The following is a 26,513-nucleotide window of genomic DNA, read 5'->3' on the forward strand; positions in this document are numbered from 1 at the left end:
TAATATATAATTTATCTTCATTAAAATATTTTAAAATTATGCTAATATATAATTTATCTTCATTAAAATATTTTAAAATTATGCTAATATATAATTTATCTTCATTAAAATATTTTAAAATTATGCTAATATATAATTTATCTTCATTAAAATATTTTAAAATTATGCTAATATATAATTTATCTTCATTAAAATATTTTAAAATTATGCTAATATATAATTTATCTTCATTAAAATATTTTAAAATTATGCTAATATATAATTTATCTTCATTAAAATATTTTAAAATTATGCTAATATATATATATATATATATACACATATATATATATATATATATTAGTAACTTAAAATCTAAAAGGTACTTTTTCCAAAAAATTAATAATAATAATAAATAAAATGTTGATGATGTGACATGTATGATGACGTTTGACAACTGACAAGTAGACTGACAATACATTTCCTCTCAAAATTTTGATGTACTTTCCTTGAACTGTCCCTTTCCTATCCCACTTATCATCTAATTTTGCTTTTCTATTTTTTTTTTTAAGAATATTAATTTTCTATAAAATAATTTTTTAAAATATATATTTTATTAATGAATATAAAATATTTGATAAAATTTCATAAACAAAATATTAATTTTTAAAAAATTTAAATTTAATCTTCAACATTTAAAAAATATATATTCAAGCTACTTATTTAAATACATGAAAGTAATAAATATTTACATATAATATTATATAAATATATAAAATAGACTAATTTTGTGTCTATTGGGTTACAAACCAATAATTGTATATATTTAATTTTTTTATTATTATTTTAGAAAAATATTATTGGTGTAAATACCTCAGCACTCTACTCTTCTTCACTCAAGTTTTCATCCCAATAAATTCTAAAAATTCCAAACAAAATAGAGTGTATAGTCTCGACCGATCTTAATATAGAGTGAGTGTTTCTCACAAAAAGTTGTCTCTATCCATCCGGATAGAGACGGAGAATACATTATGGCTATAAAGAGTGAGTGTAGGAACGAAGAATACTAACCCCATTATGGCTCTCTCCATTCCCTCTCGTTTTTTCACAAATTCATACCAATTTTCATAATCGGTTGAACTTTCATGTAACAAGTTTATAGACGAGTTAACCTATGGCTCTCTCCATTCCCTCTCGTTTTTCCACAAATTCATCCAATTTTCAGAATCGGTTGAACTTTCATGTAACAAGTTTATAGACGGAGTTAACCATTTGTCTAATATATTCAATTCATTCCTATAACTCCAACAAATAAAGTAAATAGGGATAACACAAACACCGAAAATAGCATTGTATTATCTGATTCATAAGTATACAAAAAAGTAGTCTCAATACAAAAATGGAGAATACTCACAAAAAGGACGCATCATTTTTGTTACATCACTATCCATTTGATATGTTGTTTTTTTTTCCCTAAAAAAGAAGACCTTTAATTATTATTTATTGTTAATAGTGATAAGCAACGAAGCTTACTCACTAAATTTAGATAGGGTCGTTGTGGTATAGTTCGGTAGTTAAAATATCTCTACTTCCGCTCTCTCGAGAAGGTCATAAAGGTTACAATGATCATTGCATAGTTTGTTTTTGACAGACAATATGTGCAGTTACTTTAGTTAGAAGATGAAAAATACATAATAGTTTAGAAATGTTCTGAATGTGGTGAAACATGAGATGAAGAAACTGAAAGAAGCAAAAAGTTCCTATTAGAGCGAAACTTACAGGGAGCTATAACCACCGCTCAACACTTCTATATGCTTGTTGTGAGAATTTTTGTATTCTATATTTTGCATATATATATATATGTATATATAGTCAGAGAAAAGAGAGAAAGGAAGTAAACCATCACATCCCTACTTGATTCTGCATTTCCCTCACAAATCAGAAAAATCTTTACCCTTCTTTCACCATGTCTGTTGTCACCACCACCATCGCTCCCTGTCAGTTTCAGAGACAGCAAAACCATTTTTTCTGCATCCAAAACACAAGAATTTGCAGTAAATTCCGACTAGAATATGAGAACAAACATCTGGTTAACCATATTTTCTTCAAGTTCAAAGAGGTGGAGATGGTTTAATTCGTTTAAGCTATGCTCAGATTGACAATTTAGTTCGTGATACTGCTTACCATAGGAGACTACTTTCTGCATCCAAAACACAAGAATTTACAGTAAATTCTGACTAGAATATGAGAAGAAAGATCTAGTTAACGATATTTAACTAAGTTCAAAGATGTGAGGATGGTTTAATTCGTTGAAGTATGCTCAGATTGACAAATTAGTTCATGATATTGCTTACCATGGGAGAATACTTTCTGCATCCAAAACACAAGAATTTGCAGTAAATTCCAATCAGAATATGAGAAGAAACATCTGGTTAACGATATTACTTTAAGTTCAAAGAGGTGGGAATAGTTTAATTCATTGAAATAGGCTCAGATTGACAAATTAGTTCATGATATCATTGCTTACCATAGGAGAATACTGATAATTCTCTACTGGTTCGGGTGCATCGTTTTTTGCTGCTGTGTTCCCAGAAGCCTCATTTGACTTCTTGTCATTTCTAGCTTTGCTAAATATTACTGTGAAGCCTTCGGCTGAAGCTGGATTATTGACATCCCACTCGCCGAACTTCGGCAAGGGGCGACCTTTATCCTGCTATAGACGTTAGAAACATATATATCAGAATTCAGAACTTCTTCGTTGATAACAAGATTTATGAATTCCATCACGAATCGATAGTTTTCTACGGTAGGATACAACTTACATTCAATACAGGTAAATACCAATCCCAACAATTTGAAATCCCTAACGCCGATTCTTGAACGATTCAAGCAAATGTTATTTTCTAAAACCAAATCTCGTTAGCTACGCCTGAACATCGATTTGTAAATTTACCATTTCTTACCATAGCCACATTGTTTTCCCTTTGGTACAGGTAAAATTATGATTTATTACAACAATTCTCAATGAAAATTGCAAAATCTCGAGAAGAAGAGGAGAGGCATGTGTCAATGGATTGGATCAAACAGGATTTCAAATAAAAAAAAGTTGCAAACAGTACATCAATACGTAAATTTACCATTTCTTACCGTAGCCACATTGTTTTCCCTTCGTTACAGCTAAGATTATGATTTATATCAACAATTCCCAATGAAAATTGTAAATCTCGAGAAGATGAAGAGAGGCATATGTTCAATGAACTAGATCAAAACACATAAAGATGCAAACAGAATATCGATATGTAAATTCACCATTTCTTACCATAGCCACATTGTTTTCCCTTCGTTACAGATGAAATTATGATTTACAACGACAATTCCAACCAAAATTGAAAAATCTCGAGAAGTAGAGGAGAGGCATATGTTCAATGAACTAGATCAAACACGATTCAAAATACATAAAGATGCAAACAGAACATCAATCTATAAATTCACCATTTCTTACCATAGTCACATTGTTTTCCCTTCGTTACAGGTGAAATTATGATTTACAACAACAATTCCAACGAAAATCGCAAAACCTCGAGAAGAAGAGGCGAGGCATATGTTCAATGAACTAGATCAAACAGGATTCAAAATACATAAAGATTCGAACAGAACATCAATCTATAAATTCACCATTTCTTACCATAGACACATTGTTTTCCCTTCGTTACAGATGAAATTACGATTTACAACAACAATTCCCAATGAAAATTGCAAATTCTCGAGAAGAAGAATAAGAGAGGCATGTGTTCAATGAATTGGATCAAACAGGATTCAAAATACAGAAAAATGCAAACAGAACAAAGACGAATCGATTGAAAAAAGAGAGAAGAGTCAGAGAGAATCTTACCGATGCCATTAAAATACATTAACAAAGCTTTCTGCACAGAGAACGAAACTGAGAGAGCGAGAGGGAAGGAAGAAGGAGAATTGGGCGTTGGAAGCTAAAATGGGAATAACAGAAACCGAGTATTTTGGCGACTCCTATTTATACCCGCCAATGCCTCTCATGCAAATTTACAATTTAGTCCTCCAACTTTTACGTTTCTACTGATTTTTATTCTAAAATTTTAAAATTACAATTTTAACCTTTTATTTTTTATTAAACAAAAATTTATTAAATATAATATATTCGGGAATTGAATTTTCCGCGTATAATTTTTTATTATTTTTCTTTTGTATATTAAAGAATTTTTAGAAAATAATTTTCATTTTTTCATATAATTTTTATTAAAAAATATACTTCATACATTCAATAATATTTTATAAATCAAAATATAATATATTGTTCAGCATAATTTAAAAAAATTCAAATTTTAATATTATAAATGACGTAAATACCTAATTTAAAAAAAATTAAAAAAATACTTGCATCGTTAATAATATGGACAGAACCGTTAGTACTACGTTTCAAAAATATTCATAAATTTTTATAAGTAATATTAATACTTTTAAATTTAAAATCTTTTTATTTTTATTTTTATTTTTATTTATAAAAGTTAAAAGTATTAATTAAACCTAATAAAATTATAGGATAATTCTAAAAAATTAAAAGGTAAATATTAATTATATTTAAAATTAATGATAAAAGTTTAATTGTATTTTTTTTTTTTTTTACATTTTAAAATTTTATGATATTTTTTAGATAAAAAATGCAAAATTTTGGATATTTTTATTAAATTTAGTTTAATTATTATATTCATATTGGTAAAGCCACTCTTCCTTCTTCCTACTTCTGATAGGTTCTCTGTTTCTCTCTCTTTCTCTCTCTCTTCATTTCTCTTTCTTCGAGGCAACAATGGCGACTGGAATCCTGAGGAGGGCAATATCTAGGGTTTCTGCAACTCCACCTTCAAGATTCCTTCGAATTCGAGCTCACGCTTCCGAAGCCGGAGCTCAGAAAGTGGAGCAAAAAGCAGCCGTCTCTTCAACGCTCAAGACGTTCGCTATCTACCGATGGAACCCCGACAGCCCTTCCAAACCAGAGCTTAAGGAGTACAAGATCGATCTAAAAGACTGCGGTCCTATGGTGCTTGATGCTCTAATCAAAATCAAGAATGAGATCGATCCGACTCTGACCTTCCGCCGCTCGTGCCGAGAGGGGATCTGCGGGTCCTGTGCGATGAACATCGATGGATGTAATGGTTTGGCTTGCTTGACGAAGATTCCATCCGATGCTTCCTCGACGATTACGCCGCTGCCTCATATGTTCGTGATCAAGGATCTGGTGGTGGATATGACGAATTTTTATAACCAGTATAAGAGTATTGAGCCGTGGTTGAAGAGGAAGAGCGAGCCGTCTGTGCCGGGGAAGGAGATTCTTCAGAGTAAGCAAGATAGGGCTAAGTTGGATGGGATGTATGAATGTATTTTGTGTGCATGTTGTAGTACATCGTGCCCCAGCTATTGGTGGAACCCGGAGTCATATCTTGGACCAGCTGCTTTGCTCCATGCCAATAGGTAACTTCCCCACTTTTGTTCTTCGTTTATTCTTTGATTCTCTGTTTGTTAGGAATGAATAGAAAACAGGGTCTGTTTGGAGGGATTAAGAAGCTACTTTTGAAGGATGTATATGGGTGTTCATGCTTATTCCTGAACTTTTGGAAGATTCAGAATCGTATTTATTAAGTTTCATTTTGTTGGATTGAAAGTTGGCAGCAATAGTTTGGTAATTTAGGTACTCTATTTGAGGGCGTAAGTGCGTTTTGAGGAGCTAGAAAACGTGTAAATCAAAAGCATTAAAAGGGTCTTTTATTGAAGACTTCAAAGGGAAAGAAATGTTAACAACGAATGAAGAAAGCTTATCAAAAGAAGGGAAATTTTGTATATGGAAATGAGAGGAGGAAGAACAGTCATGGGGGTATCAAAAGGAATTGAAGAAACTGGAGAACTTATTGAGGTGTGTTCAGATCCCATTTGTAGGCCTGGAGGTTGGGCACAGCGTATGTCGAGGTGTGTGTAGGTCGGGGATCGTTCTTAGTACGGTCCTACAATTAGCATATTTGAACAGCCCTTCCGGTCATAAGAAACCCAGTAGTTTCCTATTTCACACAACTCATGCCTCATCAAGGATTAGTCTGGTTATGTCCTCTCAGTTCCTAGAAGGTGCTTTCGGTCTCCTACTTGGAAAATAAGCCGTTGCGTGGTAGGACATTTATGATTTGATTGGATGTCTATTGGATAGAGAATCAAGTAATTTCATTTGGTTGTTTTATCTATGTTCGACAAAGACATGGATGCCTTGGTAGACTTAATCTGAAACTCATTTGTTTGCTTTTAGTATCTTGGTGGGTTTGAACGGGAACGAAGCATTCCTTATAAGGGTGTGGAAACCTCTCCCTAGCATACGTGTTTTAAAACCTTGAGGGGAAGTCTGAAAGGGTAAACCCAAAGAAGACAATATCTACTAGCGTGGAGGATGTGTGAAAAGTTTTTGCTGATTTTGCATGAAAGAGTTTTTGATCCGCAACAATTACTCAAGAACATGATAGTAAGCCAAATTCTGAATATGATATGCTTTCTACAACAATCAAGGGCTCAGCCTTTTGTAGATGACAACTCACGAGACTTTTCTTCAACATTTTACTGACGTCCTACTGTTGAGGATTGTTGGGAGAGGAGTCCCACGTGACTAATTAAGGGGTTGATCATGAGTTTATAAGCAAGGAACACTATCTCCATTATGAGGCCTTTTGGGGAAATCTAAAGTAAAGCCACGAGAGCTTATGCTCAAAGTAAGGAACACTATCTCCATCATGAGTTTATAAGTAAGGAACACTATCTCCATTATGAGGCCTTTTGGGGAAATCTAAAGTAAAGCCACGAGAGCTTATGCTCAAAGTGGACAATATCATACCACGAGAGCTTAATGGTGAAGTTTTACGGTTGCCTAAAATATCTTTGTTCTCATATATATAATTCATCCCTTCATAATTTTTGTTTGTTTTTCTCAAGATTTCACAAGTTCATGTGGTGTCTTATGTAATTGCATGATTTATTTGTTCCTTTCTTTCACCTCACAACTTCCTATCTATAACCATGGCATTGCAAAAAGATTGACACAGATGACTAATGGCTATGATTAAATTGATTACAAACTCAGTTTTACGTTAATTTTCTTCCTCTTTTTTAAATTTTTATCAAGGACACAATTTTTTAATTACAAAACTGTCCCCTTCTCTCCCCTTTGTACATGCAGGTGGATAAGTGATAGCCGTGACGAATTCACCAAGGAGCGACTCGAGGCAATAAACGATGAATTCAAGCTCTATCGTTGTCATACCATACTGAACTGTGCCCGTGCCTGTCCGAAGGGTTTGAACCCTGGAAAACAGATTCAAAATATCAAACGCCTTCAGCTCGTGGGCTGAGCCGAAGTTTCGAGGTACACGAAACACAATAATGTTCTTTTCATTCAGTTATGGAATATCTTGTGAGAACTCATGAGCAATGTGATTTTGATCGAATAACTTGTGGATCATTGACTTTCCACACATTCTGTACTTAAGATTTGATCTTTAGAGATCTTTAGTATTTATCCGTCTCCAAATAAATGTTAGACAGAAACCTCCTGGCTTCTTGAGTTGTCGTGCCACGATCATCCTTTATTCTTTTTATTTCATAAAAAAACTATGCTCGGTTTTCATTTCCCGGTTCGTTCGATCACCTTCCTTTGTCTAGACTGCTATAGTTTAAGCATCCATCTTGTAACGGTCTAGGCCCACCGCTAGCAGATATTGTCCCTTTGGGCTTTTCCTTTCAGGCTTCTTCTCAAGGTTTTTAAAACATGTCTACTAGGGAGAGGTTTCCACACCCTTATAAAGGGTGTTTCGTTCTCCTCCCCAACCAATGTGGGATCTCACAATCCACCCCCTTCAGGGCCCAACGTCTTCGCTGACATTAGTTCCTTTCTCCAATTGATGTGGGACCCCCACCAAATCTACCCCCTTTGAGGCCATGCGTCCTTTCTGGCACACTGCCTCGTGTCTACCCCCCTTCGGGGGACAGCCTCTTCACTAGCACATCGCTCGATGTCTGACTCTGATACCAATTGTAACGGCTCATGTCCACCGTGAGCAGATATTGTCTTCTTTGGACTTTTCTTTTTAGGCTTCCCCTTAAGGCTTTCAAGACACGTCTGCCAAAGAGAGATTTTCACACTCTTATAAAAGGGTTTTTCGTTCTTCTCCCCAACCGACGCGGGATCTCACACATCTGTTCATTTTTCTTTTATATCCAATCTTTTGTACATATGAAGAGTATCACCGTTTCTATATGGTATTAACGAATTATTCAACCAAAAATTTCCTCTTTTCTTTCACCTCTTTCATTTCGTTCCAGCCAAAGCTTGCTCTGTTTCAATGGCCGCACCACCATGTCTTCTTCCTCTGCAAATGTCTCTGCTACTTCATCCTCTTTGTTTCTTTTGTCTAATATTTGTAATCTTTTGCTGCTTTACTTGGATTCAACAAATCATGTGTTGTGGAAGTTTAAGTTTCCTCTTTCATGATGACTCTCGTGCTCGAACAGCACGAACTCTCATGACTTTGATCAATACAAAAAAAGAGTGAAAAATCGGTTAAAACAGACCCAACCCGACCAACCCAAGGTCGAATGGTTCGGTTTTAAACCGAAACCTAAGAGCCCATTGGTTGTTTTTGTTCAAAACATGATCTTGTGCACACCCTAGTTGCCATCATGAACTTCAAATTCTAGTGTAACTTTTTTTTTTTTAACCGAATGTTAAAATTATAAATGAACACCTCGGATGCTATCGTTTTTTACCTTAGGTTGTTTGGATGCTATCATTTTTTTAACGACTCGAATTTTTCCGCTTTAAAATTGAAATTATAAATGAACAATTATAAATTATAAATCTAACTTCAAAATGTTAAATTATAAACGTTTCATTTTTTCTAGTTAGATTAACTCGGTTGTTTATTTGATTGTTTTAGGAAAAAAAATAAAGAATAAAAAAAAATAAAGAAAGGTTAGTTCTTAACTACATATATTTATTTATTTTTAAACATTTAATTAACTCAAATTTTAATAAAATCTTTTAAGCTAACCTTTCATTTTTATTTTTTTAAAACAATTAAATAAATGATCGATATAAGTTTAAAACAATTAAATTATACTGATTATTAAATGAATATTATTTTTTAAAAGTGTTAAACAAGTATTAATTTATCATTTTGTAGCAATAATTATAATAATATTGTTATTACTAATTTAAATATTAATGGAAAAAGACGTGTGAGTGGAATATTACGTTAATAGAGCATTATTGATTTTTGAAAGCGAATCGAGACTGCCACGTCATCACATACGTCGCCCATCATGAACGGTCCAGATTCAACGAGGTTGAAAGGAAGGGAAATCCTTAAGGGGGACCCCATTCGCGGTCTCACTCCAGTTCGTCGTCTCCGAGAGAAATGGCTTCATGGAATTCAGTTCCAATGGAGATCCTCTACCAGCTATTAGGATGGAGTGCTATCATATGCTGGGCGCTCGCCTCATATCCGCAGATCGTTCTGAATTTCTGGCGAAAAAGGTACGAAATCAGGTCTTGTTTATCTTCGATTCCGGCGCCAGCGTCGGAATCGCCGTCGTCCGAATGTTCGGCGGAGAGATTATTGAGGACTGATGTTTGGATTCTGGTTTGGTAGTGTTGTAGGATTGAGCTTTGATTTTGTGATGCTGAATTTCACGAAGCAATCGTCGTATTTGATTTACAACGCGAGCCTGTTCTTCAGCGCTACTGTTCAGAGGCAGTACTTCGAGAAATACGGCTTCGATCAGGTTTTCTTCTTCTTCTTCTTCTTCTTCTTCATCAGTTCTTCGAATTTTAGTTTCTATAATCGACGATTTATTGGCAATTCTTGATCCAGAACTATCCATGCTATGAACTCCAAACTTCGAATTATCTACTAAATTAGGGAATAATTATGATTTATAATCAAAAAAATTATAGGTTTATATAACGAAACAATATTTTCTCTATTGATATGAGGCTTTTGGATAAATCCAAAGCAGAGCTTATACTCAAAGTTCAAAGTGGACAATATCATACCAATATCATTTCACTATTATGTTTATACTCAAAGCGGACAATATCATACTAATATCATAATAATGTGCTTAAAAAATAATCTTAAACTTTTAAAGTTTGAAATATTGCTTTTAAATTTAAAAAAAATTAAAAAATTACTAATCAAAATTTTTAAAAACTTTAAAAATGTTTTTTTTTTTTTTAAATTTGTTAAAAATATTTTTATAGGTAGTATTATGCTTAAAAAATACTTTAAAATTTTCAAGATGAATATTAAAAAGTTTGAAAATAATTTATGAAATGCCAATAGTTTTAGGAATCACGATTATCCACAATGATATATTATCCACTTTGAGCATAAGTTTTTATAGATTTGTTTTGAGCTTCTCGAACAAAGTACACCTTTTGACTACACCTTTGAGTCTCACAATTCTTTGTTCGATATTTGAGAATTCTATTGACATGGCTAAGTTTAGGGCATGACTCTGATACCATGTTAGGAATCACGACTCTCCACAATAGTATGATATTGTCCACTTTGAGTGTAAGCTCTCGTGGCTTGCTTTGGGGTTCCCTAAAATGCCTTGTACCAATGCAAATAGTATTTCTCACTTATAAACTAATCATTCTTTAAATTAGCCAATGTGGGACTCACTCCCAATAATCCTCAACAAATAGAGTTGATCAATCATGCTCGAACATGTACTTATTCTAAGTATCTATTTATTTTCTATCGGTATCTATGACAAATAGACTGTATCCATAGGTTGACAGTAAGATTTTTTTTTTTGTTTTTTTTATTAAATTTAAAGGTGTTAATGTTAGTTTAAAATTTTCAGTCGTTTTAAAACCGTACTAAAAATATTTTTTATTTTTTAAATATTATTAAAATTCAAATCAAAATTATTTATAAAACAAAATATTATCAGTGTCTATTTAACAATTAACACTATTTTTTATTTCTTTATTATTATTATTATTATTATTATTATTATTTTTGAATGTTTAAGACAAAATACAAATTACTTTTATTAATCTTAATTAAGTAAGACTTGTCCCACCTATGCTAATAAACCCGTAGTTTGTAGAGATTTGCTTCTCTTATTTTGACTTACACTTCTGCAAATCCGTGTTGATTTTTCGAGAAATTTTAGCATGATAGCAATGTGTAATCGAAGAATAATAGTCCTAATCTTATGAATGTGCTATTGAATCTGAACAGTTTTCATTGATTGCTGCAGATGATACCGGTGGCTTTGAGCGATGTGTTCTTCCCCTCGCACTCGATTTTATTGATCTTCATCGTTTCAGTTCAAATCTTTTTATTTGAAGTCAGTGGTTTATTCTCTTTGTGTTTGATCCTGTTTTGGTTTAATTTGGGTTACCATTTCGCATTCTATTGATTGAATTTTGGTGCAGTGTGGCGACCAGAAGGTCTCGAACTCAGCCGTCGCCATCTTCGCTGCAGTATGGGTTTTTGCAGCTGCTTGCTTTTTTATAGCTCTGCCTACTCATTCATGGCTTTGGCTTGTCTCCATGTTCAAGTAACCATTTCTTCATCTCTTAAAATTTTGTGGAGTTATATTTTGATTGATTTGCTAATAATTCAGCAAGGTTGATTGGCAATGTGTTGCAGTTCAATTCAAGTTCTTATGACAGTCATCAAATACTCCCCTCAGGTTAGGCTAAACTATACAGTTAATTCTCTTTATTCGTCTTTTTGTTCTTAGTCTTTTTTATGTTTCAACTTATCATTTGAACAAATTCATAATTCACATGCGTTCATCATAGCTTTTTAATTAACTTTTTTCATGAGTTCTTCGATTTTGGTCCACTTTCTACAATTTCAGTAACAACCAATGCACTAATATATTAAAAAGTAGTAGCACAAGGCTAAAAGTTTTATGGGATGGCTACAAAAACTCACCGCTAGTAGATATTGTCCGCTTGGCCCGTTACGTATCGATGTCAGCCTTAACGGTATTAAAATGTGTCTGCTAGGGAGAGATTTCCACACCCTTATAAGGAATGCTTTGTTCCTCTCTTCAATCGATGTGGGATTTCACAATCCACTCCTTGGGAGCCCAATGTCCTCACTGGCACACCGCCCCGTGTCTGCCTCTGATACCATTTGTAACAACCTAAATCCACTACTAGCAAATATTGTCTGCTTTTGCTCATTACACATCGCCGTCAGCGTCACGGTTTTAAAACGCTTCTACTAGGAAAAGGTTTCCACATCCTTATAAAGAATACTTCGTTCCACTCTCCAACTGATGTGGAATCTCACAATCCACCCCCCTTGGGAGCCCAGCGTTCTTGCTGGCACACCGCCCGGTGACTGGCTTCAATACCATTTGTAACCCAATGATAGCAAATATTGTCCGCTTTGACCCATTACGTATCGCCATCAGCCTCATGGTTTTAAAACGCGTCTACTAGGAAGAGGTTTCCACAGTCAAATTCTTCGTTCCCCTCTTCAACCGATGTGGGATCTCACAAGAAACAAATTTCTCAGATAGTTTGAAACCTTCGAGAATTAGTCCGACCCTAAGTGTGGTAATGTTTCCTAAAGTTATCTTGGAATTGTTTAGCTACTCCAAATGTTTGCAATATGACCATGTGGCTGTTAAGAAGTGTAAATCCATTTGGGACTAAAATAAATTTATGCTTATGTTTGATGCTGATATAAAATTGCAAGCAAAGAACAAGGAAGCTTGCATTTCACTAAGTCCCATTGTTTACATTCAGGCATTTTTGAACTTTACCCGAAAAAGCACGATGGGATTCACCATTCATACCGTAGTTCTAGACTTCATTGGAGGAGTGGCCACTTTGACTCAAATGAGCGTGCAGTCAATTGACCAAGGTCATCTAATGTTTTCTTAACCAAACAATTTCCTAATACTTCTGTTGTGATTTATATCTATGGTTAGCTTGGTATCGTGTGATGTCCCACATTGGTTGGGGAGGAGAACAAATCACCCTTTATAAGGGTGTGGAAACCTTCCCCTAGTAGACGCGTTTTAAAGCCTTGAGGGGAAGCCCGAAAGGGAAAAGCCCAAAGAGAACAATATCTGCTAGCGGTGGATCTGGGTCATTACATAGTGAGAGCCATATTTTATTTGAACCGTATAATTTAAGGGTCAATATGGAAACATGACTTTAATTTACGAGAAAAATGCCCTCGTGGTCTCTGAGGTTTGAGTTTGGGAAGCATTTAGGTCTCTGTGTTTTCAAACCCAACAATTTAGCCCCTAAATTTTAGATTTAGTTTCATTTTGGTCCCTCGATCCAAATTTCCGTTAATTACTAACGACATGGTCACATGACATTTGTTTTCCCTTCTCCCTCCTCCCATTCTTCTTCTTCCTCCATCCATGGCTGCCACTAGCTAACATGGTCGCGTCATCATTTATAATGACATAAATGAAACTAAATCCAAAACTCGGGGCTAAATTGTTAAATTTGAAAACTCAGGGACCTAAGTGTTTCCGAGCTCAAACCTGAAGGACCGAAAGTTTTTCTATAATTTGTAATGACATTGTGATGTCCCACATTGGTTGGGGAGGAGAACAAACCACCATTTATAAGGGTGTGGAAACCTTCCCCTAGCGGACGCGTTTTAAAACTTTGAGGGAAAACCCGAAAGGGAAAGCCCAAAGAGGACATTATCTGCTAGCGGTGGATCTGGGCCGTTACAGATGGTATCAGAGCCGGACATCGGACGATGTGCCAGCCTTCTCGCTGTTCCCCGAAGGGGGGTAGACACGAGGCGGTGTGCCAGTAAGGATGCTGGGGCCCAAAGGGGGGTGGATTTGGGGGCGGTCCCACATCGATTGGAGGAAGGAAAGAGTGCCAGCGAGGACGTTGGGCCCCGAAGGGGGGGTGGATTGTGATGTCCCACATTGGTTGGGGAGGAGAACAAACCACCATTTATAAGGGTGTGGAAACCTTCCCCTAGCGGACGCGTTTTAAAACTTTGAGGGAAAACCCGAAAGGGAAAGCCCAAAGAGGACATTATCTGCTAGCGGTGGATCTGGGCCGTTACAGATGGTATCAGAGCCGGACATCGGACGATGTGCCAGCCTTCTCGCTGTTCCCCGAAGGGGGGTAGACACGAGGCGGTGTGCCAGTAAGGATGCTGGGGCCCAAAGGGGGGTGGATTTGGGGGCGGTCCCACATCGATTGGAGGAAGGAAAGAGTGCCAGCGAGGACGTTGGGCCCCGAAGGGGGGGTGGATTGTGATGTCCCACATTGATTGGGGAGGAGAACAAACCACCATTTATAAGGGTGTGGAAACCTTCCCCTAGCATACACGTTTTAAAGCTTTGAGGGAAAACCCGAAAGGGAAAGCCCAAAGAGGACAATATCTGGTAGCGTTGGATCTGGGCCGTTACAGACATATGTGAAAAATACATCAAACGTATAATTTTGATATGGTTGTTCATCCTAGGGTTAGGACGAATTTACAAGAATATATTTTGAAAGTACTCTCATTATATGCAATATTCATATTTATCTATGTATTTTTTAAAATTGTATCGTGGATGTTTTTATCTAAACATCTAAGTTTGATGTTTTTATCTAAACGGTTTTTCTTTATCCATGGGCAATGAGTTTTGATGTATTGGGTATCTATCTTTATAGAAATTTTAATTTTCATGTTTATCTTAATTGTTTATTTAGTTTATGCATTGCGAAAAGGAGCACCGGAATGATCTTAGTTTTTTTGAATATTCAGACAATTAAAAGAACATTGAGACAGTTATGAATTCCATCGAATTTCTCTTGTTAAACAACCCAAACTCCTTCATTGCTACCTGATATTATCATCCTAAATTCCATCTAAATTTTGACTTCTGATTCTTTCCAGGTTCTTGGGTGAACTTCTTTGGAAATATAGGGAAGCCATTGTTAGCTTCAGTACGATATTTCTCTCTCTCTCTCTCTCTCTCTCTAACAGTATTTGTCAAAGTCAATTACCTTTTAGTCCCTGATGTGATTCGACAGCCAACTATGGCGTTCAAAAGTGTTAAGAGTAATTTGAGTTAGCAATATTTGCTCACTACAGTTGTATTGCTCTGCAGGTCTCTATAGTGTTTGATCTGATTTTCTTCTATCAACATTTTGTATTATATCGTGTCAAGGCAACAAAGGTTTCATCTCAACGTGACCCTGAAAGCACTGAGGCATTGCTTGAGAACTCTGATCACTTGCAAGGGATTGCCACAACCAATTGATATTTGATGGTATTGCTTCCACCTCTTAGCTTATTTTCGTGCCAAGAGGTGCAACAACATAGCCCGGTAAATTAGGTAAATTCTAGCAAACTTTTACATTTCCCCTGCCAATAAGAAACTATAAACAAGTTCTTGATGGAATTAGAAAGATGTTTTTGGAAGTTGTATTTAACTTGAAATAGGTGATGAAACAAATATTGTAATAGGCCCTGGGCTCTTTCGGGCTATCCCTCAAGGTTTTTAAAACACGTCTGCTAGAGAGAGGTTTCCACACCCTTATAAAGAAGTATTTATTCCCCTCTCCCTCAAGGTTTTTAAAACACGTCTGCTAGAGAGAGGTTTCCACACCCTTATAAAGAATGTTTCGTTCCCCTCTCCAACCGATGTGGGATCTAATAATTCACCCTCTTTCGTTCCCCTCTCCTAGTGTTTGGCTTTGATACCATTTGTAACAGGCCAAGGCCACCGCTAGCAGATATTGTGCTTTCTGGATTTTTCCTTTTGGGCTTTCCCTCTAGGTTTTTAAAACGCGTTTGCTAGGGAGAGATTTCCGCACCCTTATAAGGAATGTTTCGTTCCCCTCTCCAACCGATGTGAGATCTCATAATCCACCCCATTTCGGGGCTCAGCGTCCCCACTGGCACACCTCCTGGTGTCTGGCTTTGATACCATTTGTAACAGGTCAAGGCTACCGCTAGCAGATATTGTCCTCTCTAGGTTTTCCCTTTCGAACTTCCCCTCCCCCTCTAGGTTTTTAAAACGCGTCTGCTAGGGAGAGGTTTCCACACCCTTATAAAGAATGCTTCGTTCCCCTCTCCAATCGACGTGGGATCTCACAAATATATTCCTTTAATTGAGTTATTTTCTTCTAGGAGATTGGTGGCTAAGATTGAGCATTCGGGTGCTTGGGTTTGTCGCTGACATTATTCTTGTGCGTGATGATTGGTGTTTATTTTAGTTGGATTCAAGTATTTTGATGTTGAATTGAGTATGTTTTTGACTGCTGGAGTTTAAGAATGTAAAAATATATTATTCTCGACTCAAAAGCACGGTTACGAAGGTAAAAATAGATATCGAAGTAATTCTTTATCGACTTTTGAAGTACTTATAATTAAAGCATTTTACATAAAAGCACTTTTTGTAGCATTATCGAACAAGTACGAAACGGCGTTCGATTTTTCACTTTGAACAACCTATCTTCACAGTCCACATGCCATTTTTTTTCGGTTCTTCAGGAGAATTATATGATTTTACTGTGGAGTTGGTAGCCTCTATAATTTCTCGTTGATGATTGATGATGAAATTGTGTCTTTTTGTATGAAGTTCATAATACCTGCTTGTTCTTAGTTGTTGAGATCTTGCGCCTTTGTTGACCTGTAATTGATTTTTCTTTTGTTCTTTTGTAGAGATCTGCGTCTATTAGGAGTTCTTTCTATTGGTCGTTCGACGGGCTCGGGTTTTATAGAAATGATTCTGAAGAAGATGGCTTAACCAGAGTTGGTTTCGAGACGCCAGCATTTGTATATTAGAAATGGAAGTTTCGTGTTCAAGTTTCGTTGTATAGTTGTTCGATGAAATTGTCGGATTTTTACAATGGTTATTTACGACCAGGAGCGAGGCGATGTCGAGAAAGAAGCCTTCAAGATCCTTGACGATTGGTATATGTTGTTATGGTCATGCATATATTTAGAGATGTATTTGCTTGAAGTTTGAGCATACATGACTGACTGTGTAGTTGTGTTGTACAAAAAGTTTCTCCCATGGTTCTATCTCCACTTCCATGTGTTAGAAGATAATCTCTTTGGATTAGATGACAATCCTAGAGATAATCCAATGAGCACAAATCTTAATGCTACGAGTGAAATTGGATACTACGAGACACGCATAGAAGACCAACAAAATCACGACCAAATGAGGCAAAAAAAATCTCAACGTAACAAAAAATCGGGTCGAAGAATGAAGGAATCGAGCCACCAAGCATGAGAGAGAAGCAAAACTTGGGTTGATCCTCAAGTTCCTCAGCTTCATATGTGGCCACGCGCAACATGTCCCGAGTTACGTGATACTCGTTTAGCTTTATCCAATCCTCTTCTGACCTAATCAAGTCAACAAAATACCCGAGATGATCATATAAATTATCTTCTTTAACTTAAAGAAGCAAGTTATTCTTAATTCCAAAACTCTTGAAACACTAGAATCTGCCGAGTAAACATCAAGCTTTGTGCAACAAGCACAACATTGGTATGCTGCCATACAAGTCTCTCTTATTTTTTAGGTCATGAACTCTTAAATAAATTTTACGGTTATTATCACGTAAAAATCAGGTGCATTACCCCGTCAAGACCACCTTCAATTAAGTCAACCAATTTAAGTATTCTTAATTATTTTATTATCATACGTAACACCATTGAATTTTTACTACGATTATTATAAAATAATGGCATGCAATTATTACTATTTTTAATTTTTATTGATTCCCTTACGTTTAGCCGATGAACTTACATTAATTATCTCTAATCATATTGCCATGAATATAACTTGTTCTTTGAGCAATGTGCCTGAATATATATCAAAAGTCGAAAAAAAAAATTAATTATACTCTAACAATAATATTGAGTGAATTGTTGTAATTTCAAAAAACACGGTATGCCATAACTCAAAATAGGTGACCTAATGATCGTCGTCTGACAAAACAGTCACCAGATTCATATGGGCTATTAACGAGTAAACTATAATCTTCTTAAAACCGATATGCCTTGAAGCGGTCTCTTTCTCGGGAGGGAAAAAAAAAACGAAATGAAAGTAAAAAGACCAATTTCTTGATGGAAGAGATTAGAGATAGACCCTCTTTTCGTTCGTTCTTCCTTAAGTGAGCTAAATGCATGGACTTTGTTCATGCAATGTAGACCATCTTAAACTCTCGTGACATGCCTAAACCGTCGTAGATTTGATATTGCTCGAACATGTATTTTCTCCTAACCCTAATGACCCATGAACGATCCCACAATCCACGAGGATCACGAAACTATAAAAATAGAAAGTTAATGAAAATATTATAATGTGTAATGAATATAAAACATATATTTAGCGTGAAATTAACAAAATTTCAACGAAAATTAACGCTTAAACTAAATTTTTATTGAAATTCGTAGTGGGTGTTGGCCATAATTACCCCGGAAGAGAAGCGGTTCCTGGAAATGGTAGTTGGATTACAAGAACCATTCCCAAGAGCCCCCATGTTCCGATCAGAGAAGCAAATTCATAACCCACTCGAAATTGAAGAACAAAAAACAGGTTTTATTTTATAGATTTTTGTTCTAAATTATTTTATTACATCGTTTCCCTCTTCTCCATGTCGAAGAAATCCAAAAAAAGAGTTAGAAAGATTTGAAGTTTGACCTGATGCTGTGATCCGCGAAATGCAATCCAGATCTCTAAAACCGATACTTAATTGAAATCCGGGATTGGATTGAGCCAAAATGAGGGAGTTCTTGGTGTTTGTGGCGATTTTTTTGGCGGAGTTTGTTGTTGGCGATGGGCGGAGTAATAGCTCCGGCGTGGCCGCGTCGTGGCGGATTCATACTCTGTTCTCGGTGGAGTGTCAGGATTACTTTGATTGGCAAACTGTTGGGTTGATGAATAGCTTCAGGAAGTCGAAGCAACCGGGGCCGATCACCCGGTTGCTTAGTTGCACCGATGAGGAGAAGAAGGATTATAAGGGGATGGATTTGGCTCCAACTTTTGAGGTTCCATCCATGAGTAGGCACCCCAAAACAGGGGATTGGTGAGAGTTTCTTCATGTCTTCCCTTTGATTTTATGAACTTTTGGGCTTTTGTGTTGCTTTTGCTGTGGTTTTGGTTATTGATTTGATGGTTTTTGAATTTGATTGATATCTGTGATGGTTTTGTTTGATTTTAGTTCTGAGATTGTTCATCCATTGGCTAGATTAGTTCCTTAGATTTTGTTCATCCTTTTCTATTTCATTTCAAGAAGGTTGGAACTGGTGTGAGATCGTACCGGTTGGAGAGGGGAATGAAGCATTCTTTATAAAGGTGTGGAAACCTCTCCCCAGTAGACATGTTTTAAAAACCTTGAGGGAAAACTCGAAAGGGAAAGTCTAAAGAGGACAATATCTGTTAGCGGTAGGCTTGGGTTGTTACAAATGGTATCAGAGCCAGACATCGGGCGGTGTGCCAACAAGGACGCTAGGCCCTGAAGGGAGTGGATTGTGAGATCCCACATCGGTTGGAGAAGGGAACAAAGCATTGTTTGTAAAGGTATAGAAACTCTCCCTAGCAGACGCGTTTTAAAAACTTTGAGAGGAAGCCCGAAAGGGAAAACCCAAAGAGGACAATATCTGGTAGCAGTGGGAGTGGGCTTGGACTGTTACAGCTGATATTTGGATTTTGTTTTGCTTTTGGAGTGCTTATGGTTAGTCATTTAGATGTGATTTGATTGTTATCTTCCTTGGTTTTGTTTGATTGTAGCTCTACATTTGTTCATCTGTTGAATAGATCGATCGGTTTGTGTATCGTTTTTTCGTCCCTTCTTTCTATGAGATGGGTAGACCTGTTGGATTAGGAGCACATAATGATGATATTGTGGTTTCCTTTTGTGCTCCGTTCAACTGTTTAACGATGCTAACTCAATGCTCCAAACGTAGCTCGTCTAGCAATTGATAACCGCAAACCCGGTGCGGTGAAGGAGGCTTCTTGTTTAGGAAATATATCTCAATTCTAAAGGGTAGTGGAATGATGCAATATTCTTGTTCGAAATGGCACGTAAAATTCGAACTGGAAAAGGGGGAACGAAACGGGAGAAACGGGGTCGGGAAGGGCTTGAATTTTGACCTTGTGCAAAAAGATGGCTAGTTTAGGTGCAAAAGGAAGAATATTTGTGTACGTTGCATGCTCGAGAGGCTTCACGATTCCTTAAGACTGACTATATATTACTCACTCGTGAAACTCGACCTATTTTTACATCAATAAACGAAGACGTTTTCTGTCGATCTATCTGTCTTCAAACTTGAAACTCGTTTGTTTTTTGTTTCCCTCCTCTTGAAACACGGCTACATTACTTGTTTTTGCAGGTATCCTGCAATAAATAAGCCTGCAGGGGTTGTCCATTGGCTTAAACACAGTAAAGAAGCAGAGAATGTTGATTGGGTTGTGATTTTGGATGCAGACATGATCATAAGAGGCCCCATAATACCATGGCAGCTTGGTGCTGAAAAGGGCAGACCTGTTGCAGCATATTACGGGTTACGATCTTCTCTCTTCTCTCGTTTCGGTCTTTTTAAGCATCAAAGCTCATATTCTCCTTAAACGGAGACGTTATCGACGTTACTTGGATCGATGCTGTTGAGTTTAAATGATGTAAACACTATTTCTTTCAGATACTTGGTTGGATGTGACAACATTCTTGCTAAATTGCACACGAAGCACCCCGAGCTCTGTGACAAAGTCGGTGGCTTGTTAGCAATGCATATAGATGATCTTCGAGTGTTCGCACCGATGTGGCTTTCGAAGACGGAGGAAGTACGTGAAGATAGAGATCACTGGGCGACCAACATAACGGGGGATATTTATGGGAAAGGGTGGATAAGTGAGATGTACGGTTACTCGTTTGCAGCAGCGGAAGTAAGCTTTGTTTTTCCTCTTACCCGTTATTCTCGAGATTTATGTTTTGATTATCTGACTTCTTTGCTTAATGTAGGTTGGTCTCCGCCACAAAATTAATGATAATTTGATGATATACCCGGGTTATATTCCTCGTCCCGACGTTGAGCCTATACTTCTTCACTATGGGTTGCCATTTAGTGTGGGAAATTGGTCGTTTAATAAACTAAATCACCATGAAGATGGTATCGTCTATGACTGTAACCGGCTTTTCCCCGAACCTCCTTATCCTCGAGAGGTACGTATCTAAATGAATGATTTCTTGGATATTGTGAGATTACACATCGGTTGGAGAGGAGAACGAAGCATTCCTCATAAGGTTGTGGAAACCTCTCCCTAGTAAATTGACGGTGTTACGTAATGGGCGAAAGGGGACAATATTTGCTAGTGGTGGGTTTGGACTGTTACAAATGGTATCAGAGTCAGTCGCTGTGCGTGTGCCAGTGAGGATGCTGGGCCCCCAAGGGGGGTGGGATTGTGAGATCCCACGTTGGTTGGAGAGGGGAACGAAGCATTCCTCATAAGGTTGTGGAAACATCTCCCTAGTAGATTGACGGCGTTACGTAACAGGCGAAAGCGGACAATATCTACTAACGGTGGGTTTGGGCGGTTACAAATGGTATCAGAGTCAGTCGCCGTGCGTGTGCCAGTGAGGATGCTGGGCCCTTAAGGGGGTGGATTGTGAGATCCCACATCGGTTGGAGAAGGGAACGAAGCATTCCTTATAAGGGTGTGGAAATCTCTCCCTAGTAGACGCGTTTTAAAATTGTAAGGCTGACGGCGATACGTAACAGGCCAAAACAGACAATATCTACTAGCGGTGGGTTTGAGTTGTTATAAATAGTATCAAAGCCAGTCACCGAGCGATGTGCAAGTGAGGACGCTGGGCCCCCAAGGGGGATAGATTGTGAGATCCCACATCGGTTGGAGAGGTGAACGAAGCATTCCTTATAAGGGTGTGGAAACCTCTCCCTAGTAGACGCGTTTTAAAACTGTGAGGCTGACAGTGATACGTAACAGGCCAAAACAGACAATATCTACTAGCGGTGGGTTTGAGTTATTACAAATAGTATCAGAGCCAGTCACCGAGCGGTGTGCCAGTGAGGACGCTGGCCCCCAAGGGGGGTGGATTGTGAGATCCCACATCGGTTGGAGAAGGGAACGAAGCATTCCTTATAAGGGTGTGGAAACCTCTCCCTAGCATACACGTATTAAAACCTTGAGAGGAAGCTCGGAGACCTGTTCCTGCAAAGAGGACAATATCTGTTAGCGGTGGGCTTAAATTTTAGTTCATAAGTTGTTACTTGTTGCTAAAAATTGAACTTGGTGCAGATACAACAAATGGAATCCGATTCAAATAAGAAGCGAGGGCTACTTATAAATATAGAGTGTATGAATGTGTTGAACGAGGGCCTGCTGTTGCAACATAAACGAAACGGATGCCCGAAGCCACCATGGTCAAAATATTTAAGCTTTTTAAAGAGGAAAATTTTTACTGATCTAACTAAACCGAAGTATCCAACCCCTGCTACTCTCGTAATGAAGGAAGATCGTGTTCAGAAACAACCGGTTAAAAAAGAACATGTTCCGAAACGACGAGCGAAGAAAGAACATGTTCCAAAACCACCAGTGAAGGAAGATCTTGTTCAGAAACAACCCGAGCTCGATGAACTGCAGGAACCATATCCAAAGATCCACACCCTTTTCTCGACCGAGTGCTCTACGTATTTCGATTGGCAAACTGTAGGCCTTATGCATAGTTTCCGCTTGAGCGGCCAACCTGGAAACATTACTCGACTTCTCAGCTGTACCGACGAGGACTTGAAGGAATACAAAGGTCACAATCTGGCTCCGACCCATTACGTTCCTTCCATGAGCCGACATCCATTAACAGGCGACTGGTAATCTCTTTTTATCTTCCTTCACGAGCCCGCTTTTAAGCAAAGTTATAATGTAGACACTGATGTCGTCTTAGGTATCCGGCGATAAACAAGCCAGCTGCGGTGCTTCATTGGCTCAATCATGTCGACACCGATGCCGAATTCATAGTTATTCTTGATGCTGATATGATTATGAGAGGATCTATTACGCCGTGGGAGTTCAAAGCAGCTCGAGGACGTCCTGTTTCGACTCCCTACGAGTAAGAAGTTATTTTGATGTCTCTCTCGGCATATAAACGACATAAAACTATACTTATTTCGACTCGTTTTGCATAATGTGTTTGCTGGTAGTTACCTCATTGGCTGTGACAATGTGCTTGCCAAACTCCATACAAGCCATCCTGAAGCTTGTGACAAGGTTGGTGGTGTTATTATCATGCACATTGATGATCTCAGGAAATTTGCCTTGCTATGGCTGCATAAAACCGAGGAGGTCCGAGCGGACCGAGCTCATTATGCAACAAATATCACGGGAGATATATACCAATCTGGCTGGATCAGTGAAATGTATGGCTACTCGTTCGGTGCTGCCGAGGTACTTATTTTGATCCATGGTGCTATTTTTGTTCCTTTGCTGTAAGATCCCACATCGGTTGGGGAGGAGAACGAAACACCCTTTGTAAAGGTGTGGAAACCTCTCTCTAGTAGACGCCTTTTAAAAACCTTGAGGAAAAGCCCAAAGAAGATAATATCTGATAGCGGTGGGCTTGGGCCGTTACAAATGGTATCCGAGCTAGACACCGGGCGATGTGCCAGTGAGGAGGCTAAGCCCTGAAAGGGGGTAGGCACGAGGCGGTATGCTAGTAAGGACACTGGGCCTTGAAGGGGAGTAGATTTGGTGGGGGTCCCACGTTGATTGGAGAAAGGAATGAGTGCCAGCGAGGACGCTGGGCCCCAAAGGGGGTGGATTGTGAGATCCCACATCGGTTGGGGAGGAGAACGAAACATCCCTTTATTAAGGGTATGGAAACCTCCCTCTAGTAGACACGTTTTAAAAACCTTGAGGGAAAGCCCAAAGAGGACAATATCTGTTAGCGGTATGCCTGGGCCATTACATTTACTTTCAATTGTTTTGTTTTAGTCCTTAAATTTTGCTACGAGATTTATGAGACCTACTCCACGAGGCTTTAAATGCTCGGCTTACCTATCTCAAAACGTAACGCTATGAAAGTTGTGGGTATTGTTCTAGGTTGCATGTTAGCGATATACAATCATTTCAATGTCTTTGTTGTAAACCAGGTCGAAACGAGCATCGAATATTCTCGAACGAAACTGAAAATATCTCTTTTTCGTGTTCGAACAGTTGCAATTACATCATATTCGGAGCTCGGAAATACTGTTATACCCGGGATACGCTCCCGATCCCNCTCCCGAGCAAACATCGAGATGCACTGTGAGATCCCACATCGGTTAGAGTGGGGAACGAAACATTCCTCGTAATGGTATGGAAACATCTCCATAGTAGACGCATTTTAAAATCGTGATGAGCTTAGGAGCACTCCCGAGCAAACATCGAGATGCACTGTGAGATCCCACATCGGTTAGAGTGGGGAATGAAACATTCCTTGTAATGGTATGGAAACATCTCCATAGTAGACGCGTTCTAAAATCGTGATGAGCTTAGGAGCACTCCCGAGCAAACATCGAGATGCACTGTGAGATCCCACATCGGTTAGAGTGGGGAATATATCTGATAGCGGTGGGCTTGGGCCGTTACAAATGGTATCCGAGCTAGACACCGGGCGATGTGCCAGTGAGGAGGCTAAGCCCTGAAAGGGGGTAGGCACGAGGCGGTATGCTAGTAAGGACACTGGGCCTTGAAGGGGAGTAGATTTGGTGGGGGTCCCACGTTGATTGGAGAAAGGAATGAGTGCCAGCGAGGACGCTGGGCCCCAAAGGGGGTGGATTGTGAGATCCCACATCGGTTGGGGAGGAGAACGAAACATCCCTTTATTAAGGGTATGGAAACCTCCCTCTAGTAGACACGTTTTAAAAACCTTGAGGGAAAGCCCAAAGAGGACAATATCTGTTAGCGGTATGCCTGGGCCATTACATTTACTTTCAATTGTTTTGTTTTAGTCCTTAAATTTTGCTACGAGATTTATGAGACCTACTCCACGAGGCTTTAAATGCTCGGCTTACCTATCTCAAAACGTAACGCTATGAAAGTTGTGGGTATTGTTCTAGGTTGCATGTTAGCGATATACAATCATTTCAATGTCTTTGTTGTAAACCAGGTCGAAACGAGCATCGAATATTCTCGAACGAAACTGAAAATATCTCTTTTTCGTGTTCGAACAGTTGCAATTACATCATATTCGGAGCTCGGAAATACTGTTATACCCGGGATACGCTCCCGATCCCGGAGTTCATTACAGAGTTTTTCACTATGGACTTGAATTTAAAGTTGGGAATTGGAGCTTTGACAAGGCAAATTGGAGGGAAACTGACATGATCAACAAATGCTGGGCCAAATTTCCAGCCCCACCAGATCCTTCCACACTTGATCAAACTGACAAGGATTCATTTGCAAGGGACTTGCTCAGCATAGAGTGTATAAGAACACTCAATGAAGCTTTGAATCTCCATCACATAAAGATGAACTGCCCGGATCCTAGCTCGTTGACCGACTTGAACTCGGGAGATGAAAGCGGAGCTGTGGTTTCAAGGAAACTCGGAAAGCTTGACGATGTCGGAAAAGGCGACACTTTGTCAACAGAGAATTCTCGGGAATTGTCGGAGGAGCCGAAAGAGGACGGGATGTTTAGTTCTCTTAGGATGTGGATTATTGCTTTGTGGGTGATATCTGGTTTCGTGTTCATGGTAATGATCGTGTCGAAGTTTTCAGGTCGGAAAGGGAAGGGGGTGAAGGGAAAACATCATAAGAACAAGAGGAGAACTGCTTCCTATATGAGTTTCGTGGATCGAAACGGGCAGGAGAAGTATGCCCGAGATCTCGATGCCTCGTTGTAACATTTTCTTACAAAGTGAATTCAGAAGTTCGTTGTAGACATATACGACAGTGGTAAAGCAACATGTAGAAAACAACTCCTCTCGAGATGGAGGTCGCGGGTTCTTGATTTCGGATGTTCGTGTTCGGTTAAGTTCCACTGATTTTTCAAGAGTTGAACGGGAAACAGAGCCTCTTCCAATTTTCTGCAACTGATAGAGGATCTTCTGACATTAGATGAGAAAAGTATTTTGTAACGGAATGAAGAATCGAACCATTCACGTTTGAGATAGTAACAGAATTATATTTAAAGAACGAGTTATTATTGTAATTATATTTAAGTTATTAAACAATAAACTTTACATTAAATATAATAATGATAACTAAACAAGGTTGAAGATGCGCGAGAGTTACCTTTCGTACTTCAAAATCTCACCTATGTGGTCAAACGATATGCACTAGACTAACAACAATAAAGTCGAACATCGTAAGTGTTGGCTTAATAGTGATTACAGAATACTTCTCGGTATGAAATCAATGACTTAAACAAACAGATACCGAGAAAAAAAATGTTGACTTCTATGTTGCGTTGTGAATAGAGATCGAAGACGAAGATTTTCTGATGCAGC

General features: G+C 38.0%; 3 protein-coding genes across 8 annotated transcripts; all 3 read left to right on the plus strand.

Moving 5' to 3' along the window:
* Window positions 1-4,742: 4,742 nt before the first annotated feature.
* LOC111793283 (succinate dehydrogenase [ubiquinone] iron-sulfur subunit 2, mitochondrial-like) lies at window positions 4,743-7,597 on the plus strand. The gene is made up of 2 exons (XM_023675105.1): window positions 4,743-5,481; window positions 7,220-7,597. The coding sequence occupies exons 1-2, from the start codon at window positions 4,820-4,822 to the stop codon at window positions 7,389-7,391; spliced, it is 834 nt and encodes a 277-aa protein (XP_023530873.1). The 5' UTR covers window positions 4,743-4,819; the 3' UTR covers window positions 7,392-7,597.
* Window positions 7,598-9,365: 1,768 nt separating this feature from the next.
* LOC111793285 (cystinosin homolog) lies at window positions 9,366-17,186 on the plus strand. Of its 4 annotated transcripts, none has more exons than XM_023675106.1 (9): window positions 9,366-9,574; window positions 9,690-9,822; window positions 11,314-11,403; window positions 11,492-11,616; window positions 11,709-11,751; window positions 12,824-12,941; window positions 14,949-14,998; window positions 15,163-15,324; window positions 16,722-17,186. In XM_023675106.1, exons 1-8 carry the CDS (start codon window positions 9,456-9,458, stop codon window positions 15,313-15,315), a joined length of 831 nt encoding a protein of 276 aa, XP_023530874.1. In that variant the 5' UTR covers window positions 9,366-9,455; the 3' UTR covers window positions 15,316-15,324; window positions 16,722-17,186. The 4 variants fall into 4 exon arrangements, 1 of the variants encoding a protein (XP_023530874.1); XR_002814910.1 differs by having other exon boundaries at window positions 9,368-9,574; window positions 15,163-15,390; XR_002814912.1 differs by having other exon boundaries at window positions 9,483-9,574; window positions 9,698-9,822; window positions 15,163-15,390.
* A 1,265-nt stretch (window positions 17,187-18,451) lies between these two features.
* Window positions 18,452-26,248, plus strand: LOC111793597 (peptidyl serine alpha-galactosyltransferase-like). 3 transcript variants are annotated; one of them, XM_023675550.1, is made up of 10 exons: window positions 18,452-18,609; window positions 18,746-19,099; window positions 20,406-20,576; window positions 20,712-20,955; window positions 21,032-21,232; window positions 22,327-22,895; window positions 22,970-23,134; window positions 23,226-23,469; window positions 24,238-24,267; window positions 25,266-26,248. In XM_023675550.1, the coding sequence occupies exons 2-10, from the start codon at window positions 18,795-18,797 to the stop codon at window positions 25,905-25,907; spliced, it is 2,571 nt and encodes an 856-aa protein (XP_023531318.1). In that variant the 5' UTR covers window positions 18,452-18,609; window positions 18,746-18,794; the 3' UTR covers window positions 25,908-26,248. The 3 variants fall into 3 exon arrangements, with proteins under 3 accessions (XP_023531318.1, XP_023531317.1, XP_023531319.1); XM_023675549.1 differs by having other exon boundaries at window positions 18,453-19,099; XM_023675551.1 differs by lacking the exon at window positions 24,238-24,267 and having other exon boundaries at window positions 18,453-19,099; window positions 25,236-26,248.
* Window positions 26,249-26,513: the final 265 nt, after the last annotated feature.

The sequence above is a fragment of the Cucurbita pepo genome, chromosome LG04 (genome assembly GCF_002806865.2).
Source record: "Cucurbita pepo subsp. pepo cultivar mu-cu-16 chromosome LG04, ASM280686v2, whole genome shotgun sequence".
Classification (NCBI taxonomy): Eukaryota; Viridiplantae; Streptophyta; class Magnoliopsida; order Cucurbitales; family Cucurbitaceae; genus Cucurbita; species Cucurbita pepo.

Excerpts from the sequence above, each read along its gene's own strand:
- LOC111793285 (XM_023675106.1), top strand. The coding sequence starts at position 9,456 with ATGGCTTCATGGAATTCAGTTCCAATGGAGATCCTCTACCAGCTATTA. Across the intron at positions 9,823-11,313 it reads AGAAATACGGCTTCGATCAG|ATGATACCGGTGGCTTTGAG; the intron begins GTTTTCTTCTTC and ends TGATTGCTGCAG. Across the intron at positions 12,942-14,948 it reads CGTGCAGTCAATTGACCAAG|GTTCTTGGGTGAACTTCTTT; the intron begins GTCATCTAATGT and ends GATTCTTTCCAG.
- LOC111793283 (XM_023675105.1), top strand. The coding sequence starts at position 4,820 with ATGGCGACTGGAATCCTGAGGAGGGCAATATCTAGGGTTTCTGCAACT. Across the intron at positions 5,482-7,219 it reads GCTTTGCTCCATGCCAATAG|GTGGATAAGTGATAGCCGTG; the intron begins GTAACTTCCCCA and ends TTGTACATGCAG.
- LOC111793597 (XM_023675550.1), top strand. The coding sequence starts at position 18,795 with ATGAGGGAGTTCTTGGTGTTTGTGGCGATTTTTTTGGCGGAGTTTGTT. Across the intron at positions 21,233-22,326 it reads AACCTCCTTATCCTCGAGAG|ATACAACAAATGGAATCCGA; the intron begins GTACGTATCTAA and ends AACTTGGTGCAG. Across the intron at positions 24,268-25,265 it reads ATCATATTCGGAGCTCGGAA|ATACTGTTATACCCGGGATA; the intron begins ATACTGTTATAC and ends CGGAGCTCGGAA.